We start from the raw sequence: 13,147 nt of genomic DNA, 5'->3' as shown, positions 1-13,147 counted from the left end.
CTTCATGTCAAGGAGTAAAGTGAAGCAATAATAATGGGGTACGTTTTATTGTAAAGTAATGATGAATATATGGAATTGATTTGACTGTATGAACTTTGATCTGCAAGTGGTACAACTTGCTAGATGGTTATCCGGTGAAAGCCCATGGTATTCAAATATTGCCAAATTTCATTAAATGTTTTAATAAGACAGGCAAGTTGATAAATTTTTAATGAATATTCTTTTCTTTTTTTTGCTTTTCTTTTATATTTTTATTATAAATATAAGCAAGTGGATTTATATAAGGTGGTTAACCACAGATTTATATTAAGGTAGTGCCGTAGGAATATGATTGGCGAAATCAATTGATTTTGAAGACTTTTCATTAACTTTATAATCATTTGACCATTGTTTTGTCAATCTTCTATTCAAATTAGTGGCTGCACCAAAAAAATATTCAAATTAGTGATCCGTCAAAGAATTTCGAAGAGGATACCTCGTTAGGGTCAATTCATTGTGGACGTAAAATTTGTACAAAATTAATTACGAACATTTTCGGTACTTGCCGAAAGCAACCAAAAAAATATGTGGGGAAGTCTTTGTTGTACCACATTGACAAAACAAGAGCATCTAAGGCTGCTGTTGCCATTTTAAGGTCAAGTACTTGTTGTGAATTTATTTTTTATTTTTTTTAAAAAAGAGAGTTTCAATTTATGTCATCCACTCCTGATGATAGCTATCATCAGATTAAGACATCAATTAGTTTTTTATGTAGGTGGAGATTGCACCTCAAATCTCATATACAACTATTAGAGACTTTATCAGTTAAACTAACTGGTAAAAGTATAATAAAATATTGTTAGGAGTATGCTTGCCCTTATTTGGTTTGCATTGAGTTGCAATGTTCACTCATCCAATAAATGCATAAATGACAGGGTTTAGGGTAGGTTTTCTCCATTCTTTGTTTGTTTGGGAAAATTATGTTCACTTATCCAATAAGATAAAACTTAGGTACAATACTTTAGGTATTATTCCTTAAATTTCCCTTTTAAAATTCAGTTATGTGACTACTTAACTAAAAAATATACTTTCATCCCATGAGACAAAATCCACATGACAGAATTTTAAAATGAAAACTTAAAGAGCAGTACCTAAATACTGTACATAAATCTTACTCTATCCAATGATTGCATAAATAATAGAGACTAGGGTAGGTTTTCCCTATTCTTTGTTTGGCCACAGTGAGAATACCATAGAATTGCTTGAATGCTACTGTCATAGACTAAACCGAGAAGAAACTAATTAAATCCAAGTATGAATGTCTATATTCTTACTTTTAACTAATGGTTAAATATTTAAATTTAAGGTAAAGTACATGTTTAGTTCCTATCTTTACTTCAATTTTATCCTTAATTTTTTAAATATGTTAATTTAACCTTTAACCTTTTGATATTTTACCAAAATAGTCTCCACTATTAAATAATTAATAAAAATTATTAACGTAACTACCAACCAAAATAAAATATAATGCCTTGACCGCATAGATTGCCACTTGAACTGCCCCGTGGCCTAAATTAATAAAAAACAAAAAAACAAAAACCAAAATGCACGTGTAAACGCATCCTTCAATCTATATTTTTCTTTTTGTACTTTCTCATCTTTCCTGGAAATTTTCCTTAGAAACAAACACATCCAAAAATAAATAAAAAATTTAACCAAAGATTTAAGCTTCATCCACACCAAGAAAAAATGACATTTTCTTGGCATCCCAACAGCAACCAGGAATCAAATACTACCCATGCTCATTTCTCGAACTCCTCTCCGGTATTGACTCTTCACTACTTCCCCGAAATTCCAAACCCAGACTCTCTACTCCCCAGATATGGCACTCATAGAACCACACTCCTTCACGGACTTGACCCACAGACCACCTATAAGATGAACTTAGAATGATCCCAATACCACCCACATATCCCTCTCTCTCTACTTGTACTTCCCATCCTCCACCATTCCTGGGTTTTTAACATGATTTTTCTTGTTAACTTGATTTGGAAGGCCACATATATTTGGAAATGGAATGATTGATACATACTTTGAATAGATTTTTATTTCCTGCCATTTTGGAATATGGCTGAAAACTTGAATCATGCGCAAACATCAACATATGCGTGCTTGTAAATCTCATTGTTGAATAATTTTTTTTTGTCTGTTTATTTTTTAATTGTTGAATTTCTTTATCTGAACAAATGTTTGAAATTGTTTTGTGCCATATTCCTTTCTCTTTCCCTTTAATTTTTTAATTTGGTGGTTTTATTTGAGGGAAGAGCCATTGACAAGCGGGGAGAGAGAGAGGGTAAGGTGGCCGCCTTTGATTGGGTCTTCTTTGGGTGATGAGGCTGAATAATTGGTTTTGAAATATTTGTGTCAGTTTGTTTCAGAGGAAACTGTAACGAAAGATGAGAGAAAGTGCAAAAAGGGTAATAGATTGAAGGCTACGTTTTCTTATTAAAAAAGAAAAAGGAAAAAAGAAAGATTGAAGGTTATGTTTGCGCGTGGTATTTAGTTGGATTATCGTCGGCATTCTGAGCACCCATGTGACGCGGAGAGTTAAAATAATGGTTAAATAATTAAAAGTTCTTCTTCCTAATTTCAATAATGGAATGAATTCATATGTATATAAATCATTTCTCGATCCCTGTATAATCATAGGTCTTGTCATTGAGTTTAGGGCCGTACAATAATTTTCTCAATACATTTCTTTCATGGATAATGTCATGAATATTATAAATTTTAATACATTAAACTTATAAAACCAATATGTCACAAATTATTAAAATATATTTTAAGCATTTATTTATTACTTAATTAAAATTCACGAATTACATGTATTACCAATTACCACATCAGTATATAGTAAGTTATAGGAAAATTATTGTGTACTCCCGAAATATCATAAATGCGTACTCTTTCATTTCATATGAATGATGGGTCCTACAAGTTAAATTCATAATAGAACCCACTATTTATGTAAGAGGAAGAGTACGCATTTATGGTATTCCGAGATTATCTAATAATTTTCCGTAAATTATAATACCATTAACATTTACCTTGTTCCATCTACCTTTCCTCCTTTCATCCACCTTTCCTTATTTAGGAAATCACCTTTGAAGTTCATCAAAAAAAGAAATCAACTTTGACAGTTGAGGTTCGTTATGGATGCTACTTTAATATGATAACGATTGCCAATTGATCCCTTTATGACTAAGCAAAACCTTATTTAATTCAAAGTGGATGAAGAAATGAATGAATGTGGAAAAACTTGAAATTGAATTGTAGTTCACGATAATGACGACTCCCTTTGTTCTTTTCAAACACAATAGTTCTAAATCGATGTCTATTTTTTTTTTCCTTTTTTTCTTTTTGGTCTAAATTCGATGCCACACGTTTTATTTACTTAAAAAATGTATAGACTAAGGCATAACTATATAATACTCCTATATATTCAGCAAAAAAAAAAAAAAAAAACAAAATACTCCTATATGGGTTAGGTTTCTTTTTAGCTTAAAAATTAAGGGGAGCATGAGAACTAAAGGCGAGTAAATTACGTATGGGGAATCCAAGATGGCGAGAGCTGTTGAACTCTAACTTGAAGATGTAGAAAGTCTTTGTATATGGGGCTTGTTTTATTAAATTAAACTAGTTTAGTGTTTATTTGATCCGATAATACGTTGTAAAATATTTCGATAGTGCAAAAATTATTGTGGCTAATAAACAAATTAATTTAATTTTTTTTTTTGGCAACCATACCAAATATAACTTGGTCGAGACTTTTGTTTGGCACTACGTCATAAATGAGAAGCCTTTCATTTCCTTCCAAGCAGAAACCTTGAAGCTAAACTATATTCCAGTGGTGAAGCTTGGCCATTAACAAGATCTCATTCTTAAATTCTAAATCTTCTTGTCCAAAACTTATGTATAGTAGTTTAACATCTATCTCTTGTCCATCAGAGTGCCTACCCTACAGATGCATCAAAATATTCAATATGAAACCCTTAATAATGAAAAAGTTCTAAATCTAACCTGTTATGACAGACAATTGAGATACTTGACTATATGATATTGCCAAATTACCTTGTAGAAAGGAACCAAATTCTCCTTTCCCAACCTTATTTACATTAGAAAAGTTGTATGTAGTTACTCTAATTGTTGGAAAATTGAACTCCATTGATTCAATATTGTAAATTTCATCCACAGTGTTGGGTTATAGATTGATCCCGGTTAATTAAATCAATTACCTAAGTTGATTAATTAGGTCAAATTATATGCAAATCATGGAGGTACACACAAATCACCAAATATATTAAGTGTAATAGAAATTAAATTGACACGGTGATTTGTTGAAAAATGAAAAAAACCTCTTGAATGCGAAAAATCTCATCGGGTGAATTTCAAGTCATCATTCCCAAGAATCCATTAATCATGAACAAGCAGTTACAAGTATAAAGAATCTTATTACTACCCTGAACTATCTCAAAATACCAACCTACAATTTAATCTTTACTCCAATTCCTAATTAGACTTGATCTTGTAGAGACTTCTTTTTGTATGCACGGATGCTAGTACATGTCTGACTTCCCAATAACTTATTGATTGTTATTGGATGCAAAGTTCTTCACTTCAAAGCACGTTGAAAATCTGGAAGCACTTGGTTACAAAACCCTAAGGCGCACAAGAACGCAGTAGTTTCTCACAGAGTGTATGAGTTCTCTAAACTGAGTCTCTGTGTATTTTATATCTTTAAAATAATACTTTTATATGTTCTAGAGGTTTAGTGAATGAAACCTTAGCAATCCAAGTCATCATTGGCCGAAATTTTGATGTGATAATTTTGGATCTGCGGAACTCAATAGATTGAGAGGTATCGAGCTTAGTGTCGAGACTAGTGTTGAGTTTCATTAAATCCGTTTTTCTTCACTTGTTTCTTAGTTCAATCTTCATGCCTTTAATAATACCACTTACTTTGTCTTATCAACATTTTTCATGATATCCTAAAAACATCTTAGATCTACCCAATTACAAATAAAATACATTTTGTTAAACAATATGCCAATACATTAGAAAAAAAAAAAAAAAAAAAAAAAAAAAAAAAAAAAAAAAAAAAAAAGTCCCTAACACAATAGTTCACATGTGGAACTAGTCAATACAACTGGATTAGATAAGTTAATTGTTTAATGACAATTGATACAGTATTTTTTTTTTTTTTTTTTTTTTTTTTGCTTAAAGACAACAGTATTAAGTTATGCGCATGCCTCATTAATATGCTCACCAACACTAATTACTGAAGTAATCTTACAAAACCACTAATGCTCAAAATGTGCATACCACCATAATATCCTTTTATTTTTGTTGAAGTTATTTTTAAGCGAACACTTACTCCTTCAAAAATTTATCTTTCTAGATATTATGATGTAACGTTGAATTCGTGGAAGCCTAATCCTATTTTATAAAAGGAACTAGTTTGGATCAGGTAGTGCTCCTTTACACTAGGTCCATTGGAATACAAACCCATGTCAAAAAAGTTAATTAATTCTTCTTTTCTCATAAAACATTTATAAAACTATTTTTTAAATTAATTACCTTAACATATTTATTAACTTTTCTAAAATTTTATTATACCATACCAACCGCAAACCCATGAAATATGACAAGACTTATTTCTACAACACCATTCCTGGGTTTTTGACATGATTTTTCTTGTTAACATGATTTGGTAGCCCACATATATTTGAAAATGGAATGATTGATACATACCTTGAAGAGATTTTTATTTCCTGCCATTTTGGAATATGGCTGAAAAGTTGAATCATGCGCAAACATCAACATATGCGGGCTTGTAAATCTCATTGTTGAATAATTTTTTTTTTCTGTATTTTTTTTAATTGTTGAATTTCTTTATCTGAACAAATGTTTGAAATTGTTTTGTGCCATATTCCTTTCTCTTTCCCTTTAATTTTTTAATTTGGTGGTTTTATTTGAGGGGAGAGCCATTGACAAGTGGGGAGAGAGAGGGTAAGGTGGCAGCCTTTGATTGGGTCTTCTTTGGGTGAGGAGGTTGAATAATTGGTTTTGAAATATTTGTGTCAGTTTGTTTCAGAGGAAAGTGTAACGAAAGATGAGAGAGTGCAAAAAGGGAAATAGATTGAAGGCTACGTTTTCTTATTAAAAAAGAAAAAAGAAAGATGTTTATCAAAAAAAGAAAAAAGAAAAAAGAAAGATTGAAGGTTATGTTTGCGCGTGGTTTTTAGTTGGATTATTGTCTGCATTCTGAGCACCCATGTGACGCGGAGAGTTAAAATAATGTTTAAATAATTAAAAATTCTTCCTCCTAATTTCAATAATGGAATGAATTCATATGTATATAACACAGTTGATGAGTTAAAGGAGTCAATCAAGGCAATGTTCGGTACAATTGAGATTCGGCCTCAAGAATCCTATCTTGGGCTACCATCCTTGGTGGGCCGGTCAAAAAGCAATACTTTTACCAATTTAAAACAGAGGGTCGCAAACAAAGTGTCGAGTTGGAAGGAAAAACTCTTGACGACTGCTGGTAAGGAAATTCAGATCAAAGCGGTTGCACAAGCAGTACCGTCTTACTCCATGTCATGTTTTCTCTTGCTGAAGAAATTATGTGATGAGCTCACTTCCTTGGTTCGACAGTTCTGGTGGGGTCAGGTTAAAGATGAGAAAAAGCTAGCTTGGTTAAGCTGGGATAAGCTGTGCATACCAAAGGAAATGGGCGGCATGGGGTTCAGGGACTTAAGGATGTTCAATTTAGTGCTTTTGGCAAAGCAAGGATGGAGGTTACAAACCAACTCTACTTCCTTGTTTGCCCGATTGTTTAAGGCGAAGTATTTTCCCCACTGCTCTTTCTTGGAGGCAAATTTAGGCCGCCACCCCTCCTATGCTTGGCGAAGCATTATGGCGGCCTAAGGGGTGGTGAAAAGGGGAATAAGGTGGCAAATAGGCTTGGGGGAGAGTGTACGGGTGTGGTGTGACAAATGGATTCCTAAGCCGTTTTCCTACAGTGTGGTCACATGTGAAGATGCTTGCCCAAATGTTGCTCTGGTTTGCGACCTCATAAACAGAGCATCCATGGAGTGGAAAGCTGAGCAGATCTGGGGCTGTTTCACAGAGGAGGATGCAAATGCTATTTTAAGCATCCCTTTAAGTTTGCATCGGCCTAAGGATAGATTGATATGGGCGGAATCACCAAGTGGAAAATTTATGGCTAAAAGCGCATATAGGCTAGCCTATGAGGTGAACAGGGGTGGCAGCAAAGCAGATTGCTCGAACCCCTCGGCGAGGAAGAACGTATGGAAGGGGCTATGGAGAATGAACCTTCCTCAAAAAGTCAAGCATTTTGCTTGGAAGGTAGCTAGAAACATATTGGCTTCCAAAGAGGCGCTACGGCAAAGGCACATTGAAGTGGAAGGTGGTTGTGCTCTATGTGGGAACCTAACGGAAAATGTTTTCCATATTCTCTGGTTTTGTGCTCATGCTAAGGATGTGTGGAACACGAGTAAGCTCTCTCTTCCTTTTGATATCGAACATAACTGGTGTTTTTTGGATATTATGGAAAAGCTTCTACAAGATGAGGAAGTCCATCCTGGCCTGGCTGAACGGTTTGTCTTAGTGTGCTGGGGTATCTGGAAAGAGAGAAATGTCATTTGTACCGGTGGAAGGGGTAAACCTGGTAGGGTCACTTTGAAATCCTCCCTTGGCTTAATGGACGAGTTCCAGATGGCCAATGAGGGTCCATGGAAGCTAGTTGCAATGAACCCCGAACTAGTTCGCTGGGCGCCTCCACCACCGGGACAGCAGTACAAGGTAAACTCTGATGGGGCTGTGTTTGCGAACCAGAGGAAGGTGGGGCTGGGCATGATGATCCATGATAGAAATGGGAATGCAGCCCCATGATGGGTCCCCTTGGCGCCCTTGAGACGGAAGCCAAAGTAATGGAGGTTGGCATGTGCTTCGCACTTGACTTAGACATTCGAGATGTGGTGGTTGAGTGTGATGCGCTGGCTGTCTTCAATGCTGTCCAAGGTTTAGCGACACCAAGCTCTTCGATCCTCTTCATCGTGGATAGCATCCTCCAGCAATCACGTTGGTTCAGGTCATGTTGTTTCTCCCATACAAAAAGGTAGGGAAATGTCATTGCCCACATGTTAGCACAATATTCTAAGTCACTAGTTAGTTACGTTGCTTGGGTAGAATCCTGCCCGAGCCATATTGAGTGGGCCTGTGCTCAGGATATTGATGTAGCTACTATTTCTTAACTCTTGAATACAAGTTCAGTATTTCTTATCAAAAAAAAAATCATTTCTCGATCTGTGTATACTCATAGGCCTTGTCATTGAGTTTAGTGTCGTACAATAATTTTCTCAATACATTTCTTTCATGTATAATGTTATGAATATTATAAATTTTAATACATTGAACTTATAAAACTAATGTGTCACAAATTATTAAAACTAGTGTATGACCCGCACAATGTGCGGGTTAGTTAGTTTTATTATTTATTTTGAATTAGGATACTCTTATTTGTTATTTATGGTAAAATAAATAAAAATCTCTAATTTATAGGTATGGTATCTTAAAATTTTAAAGAAGCTCTATTAATATGGTATTACAATTTCACTTATTTTATGAAGCTAACAAAATGAAAATGAAGTGACAATAATTATTTTAGAATACCTATCATCACTCACTTGAAGCATCAATGCTACGTTTGTAATGCCCTTGATAATAACAACCTTCAATCTTCTATATAATCCAATCCTTAATACATATTGGGTTACACCTCACCCACATAAGTAATAACCACTAACCATATACCAAAGTATATGGTAAACTTCATTCTCAAAAAAAAGAAAGTAAACTTAATAAATTTAACATTGTGTTTTATTTTTAGGACCCAAAAATCTTTTAAATATCATAGGACATTTCACTTTTGTTATGTTTTTAGTTGATACCACTTCTATTTCTTGCAAAGTGACATTGTCTCCAAGTTCTTGTTCCACATGTAATAGACAGTTTATTTAATTTAGTGTTAATTGTAGCTATGTATCCTGTTAGACTTTGTTTCATAAAATTGCTAAAGAAACGTGACTTTTTCTATACCTCTTGTTTCAAATTTAATTGATTTTCCTCTACTAATGGTTACGTTCTAATGTTAACTCGTACTTTTGATTGGAAGATTACTGCATAAATTAAGCCTATGTGAGTGGACTCTGATTGGACTAGATATTGTGTATTGTTCCTCATTCAGCAATCAGCTAGAAAATCTTTAGGTTTCTAAAGCATGAAAATAATACACATGAAAAATACTTTAAAAAAATTATGCAGTTGTGCAATTCCTAGTGTGCAATTCTCAGTGTTTGTACAATGCAGTTGTGCAATACTAATGATTAGGTACCCAAGCCATAAGTATGAAAGAAGTGGCTGCACAATCTGCAAGTTGGCCAACTTTAAAAGACTACAATGGGAGGTGTATGCATCCCTATAAAAGTATATTTGTTACTTGCAAAGCTTGAAGGGAGGCAAATAGATAGACACAATCATTCAGCAACTTGATGCTCTAGAAAGGTAGACTGTATGGCTAAAAGTAGATTTTATCAATGCAGAAAAACAAATTCGATTATTGTGAAATTTAAACATGAAAAAGCATTCAGATTTGGCTTTTAAATTTAGAAAACACGATTTCACTAGGTGTTTTATGAGAAAACAATGAATTATTTTTTAAATAGTGAACAAAAAATAATTTATGCAGAAAAGAGAGTGAACATTTTTTTAATTAATGTTGAACAAAAAATAATTTTATGCAAAATTGTAGAAATAGTTTATGCAGAAAACAGTGAACAATTTTTATGAGAGAACAATGAACACTTTTAACTAATGCAGAAAACAGATTTTATGAATGCAATAAGTAGATTCGAATATACAGTAAACATTATGTACAGAGCAAATTTTATTAATATAGAAACAGATTTTATCAATGCAGAAAAATAGATTCGATTATTGTGAAATTCAAACATGAAAAAGCATTCAGATTTGAAATTTAAATTTAGAAAACACGATTTCACTAGGTGTTTATGAGAAAATAGTGAACAATTTTAATTTTAAATAGTGAACAGAAAATAATTTACTTAGAAAAGAGAGTGAACAATTTTTTAAATAATGCTGAATAGAAAATAATTTTATGCTGAATGCTAGAAATAGTTTATGTAAAAAAACAGTGAGTAATTTTTATGAGAAAACAATGAATAGTTTTAATTAATGCAAAAAACAGATTTTATGAGAAAACAGTGAACAATTTATGCAGTGAACAGAGAATAATTTATGCAGAAAAGAGAGTGAACAATTTTTTAAATAATGCTGAACATAAAATAATTTTATGCAAAATGTTAGAAATAGTTTATGTAGAAAACAGTGAACAATTTTTATGAGAAAACAATGAACAATTTTAATTAATACAGAAAACAGATTTTATGAATGCAGTAAACAAATTCGAATATATAGTAAACATGATGTGCAGAGAGCAAATTTTATTAATGTAGAAATAGATTTTATCAATGCAGAAAAACAGATTCAATTATTGTGAAATTTAAAAATGAAAAAGCATATAGATTTGGCTTTTAAATTTAGAGAACACAATGAACAGTTTTAATTAATGCAGAAAACAGATTTTATGAACCATTAGGGAGCTTTAACTTTGTTATCCGATCAAACAAAGCCTTAGGGAGTTCTGACCATGGCCTCCAATCGCTATTGTCAACCATTTTTTTCTTCTTACTTCTAGACCCCTTGAGATTCGTGTCACTATGCCACCCTCGCAGTGCCATGCCTACCTTCCCACAAAGAGAAAATATAGTTTAGATTATGCATATGGTTATACACTCATAATAATGGCTTATTGTTTTATCCCAATTTTCCACATTACATGCTTCGAAGTTGGTCAAGAGGGAAAGTATATAACAAATCTGATATTGAAAGACTATAAAGAAACAAAATATTTGGTCAAGAACCTGCTTCGAAGTTGTATGTGAAAACTTAAAACCCAAGCTAACACCTTTATTTGATCAGGTGGATGTAGTTTCTTTTTATTTTTTTATTCTTTTTTTTTGGTTGGTTGGTAATTTTTTTTTTTTTACAATACTGCTACAATGCAATTCTACCTTTAGAATTGCACTATAGTAGTGTTGTAAAAAAATTTGCAATACTTGGGTTTAGCATTCCCTGATGCAGAGCACTTTGGGGCTTGAAATGCCAAATTCTTCTTACATTTGGCATTAGCATTCCCCAGTGCTGATGCTCTAAAGATAATTTGAAACTGGCAACAAGTAGCACCCTAATTGTTTTTGTATCAAGTATTCTAAACATCTCTAACACCTTTTTTAAGATATTCCTTATGAGATAACCGCAATTACAAGTCCCTCTATCATGATGAATTTCTATCCCAAGGATCTTCATAGTAGCTCCAATATTTTTTGTGTCAAATTTGCATCTCAACAAATTCTTCAATATGACAATTCAAAATGCACGATTAACTCCCTCAAGTAATTTGAGATTTTATTTTTTTTGCAATGTACCACCTAGCTTCTAATCTCGGCTAGTGGTTTATTAAACTATGGTTTGAAATGTTGTTGCTTTGTTTGCTTCCTTCACTTGAACTTGATGTTTTGCTTGTTGGTGTAATTTGCAATTTGCTATGCTCATTTATTCCTTTTGTTAATAAAATTTACTGATTATTCATTCCAAGAATAAAAAATATTTTACTTTCTCAAAAAAAAAAAAAAAAGAATAAAAAGTATTTTAGTAATTTCAAATGCTATAAAATTACCAAAATGCTCCTCAATTGTTTAGATTATTTAAATTGCACTTTTTCGTTAAAGTTAACCCCAAATTAGACAATATGAGGTTTGTTATTTGTGACAAAAGAAAACTCCCAAATTAGGTTGTTAATCTTGCACTCAAAATTTTTGGGGAACATTATAAATCAATTAAAGATTTGAGTGAAAAACTATAATTTTCCCTAAAATTTTCTTACCAATAGCATGTAATAAAAATGAAGAAAGTTTCAAAGTTTCGTTAATTCAAAATAAATATATCCGTGTTTTCAAATTCAAACCCGTAGAACGTGGCCCACGGTGGAAAAGACCTTTCCGAATTCTATTTTGTCCTATTAGTCTATAACTATGACTATTCAGTATTCACTCACGTCTTTATATGGAAACCGTGTATTATTCAGTCAAAGCTTTGAATTGGTCATAAATTAAATGAAGTTTCCAGCACCTTTCACCCTAGTCAATGTAGAAAGGCGCAGATACATGAACCGAGGAAAGTATAGAACAGGAATGACATAGGTCTCTTATGCTAAAATTCTTCAAACCTAGCCATAACTGCAGAGGAACAATGAAAATGGGCCATTCGAGACTGTTGTTATTCTTCTCTATTGCTCTCGTTTATCTTGTTATTCCCACAGCTGCCCAATACTGTTATGACACTGGAAACTAGGCCAAAATGGCTAAATACCACCAATTTTTGAAATTTTTTGTAAAAAAACACTGTTTCAGAACTATATATGAAAATACCACTTTTTATGGTACTCAAGTTTCTTAAACTCGAGTTCATAGAAGTTTTGCCACCGTGGCATTGCTGAGGTGGAAATTGGGCAATTAAAAAAAATTATGTGGTACTTGAGCATGATAAACTCGAGTACCATGCAACACAATACTCGAGTATACTAGGCTCAAGTACCATTTTATAATAAAACGCTTTTTTTTTTTTTTGGGATTATCGACAAATAAACATAAACATAAAATGGTGTTTATTTTATTTATAGAGTACTTGAGCTCACCAAGCTCGAGTACCTAGTAAATGTTTTTTTTTTTTTTGGGGATTATCGACAAATAAACATAAACATAAAAATAAGTAGCTTTTTTACATAAAAAATGATTTCACTAGGTGTTTTATGAGAAAACAGTGAACAATTTTTTAAATAGTGAACAGAAAAAAATTTACGCGAAAAAGAGAGTGACCAATTTTGTAAATAATGCTGAATAGAAAATAATTTTATACAAAATGCTAGAAATAGTTTATGCAGAAA

At 32.7% G+C, this 13,147-nt stretch overlaps 1 protein-coding gene across 1 annotated transcript; it reads left to right on the top strand.

Annotated features, from left to right (window-relative positions):
• Positions 1–6,381: 6,381 nt before the first annotated feature.
• On the top strand, positions 6,382–6,969 carry LOC115991156 (uncharacterized mitochondrial protein AtMg00310-like). The gene has a single exon (XM_031114897.1). The coding sequence runs from the start codon at positions 6,382–6,384 to the stop codon at positions 6,967–6,969; it is 588 nt and encodes a 195-aa protein (XP_030970757.1).
• The last annotated feature ends 6,178 nt before the right edge of the window (positions 6,970–13,147 follow it).

This window comes from Quercus lobata, chromosome 5, assembly GCF_001633185.2.
Source record: "Quercus lobata isolate SW786 chromosome 5, ValleyOak3.0 Primary Assembly, whole genome shotgun sequence".
Lineage (NCBI taxonomy): Eukaryota > Viridiplantae > Streptophyta > Magnoliopsida > Fagales > Fagaceae > Quercus > Quercus lobata.
The sequence above is the reverse complement of the archived record's forward strand: the minus strand, read 5'-3'. Positions and strand labels throughout refer to the sequence as shown.

Bases quoted from the DNA above. Each gene is read 5' to 3' on its own strand.
- LOC115991156 (XM_031114897.1), top strand. From the start codon at position 6,382: ATGAATTCATATGTATATAACACAGTTGATGAGTTAAAGGAGTCAATC.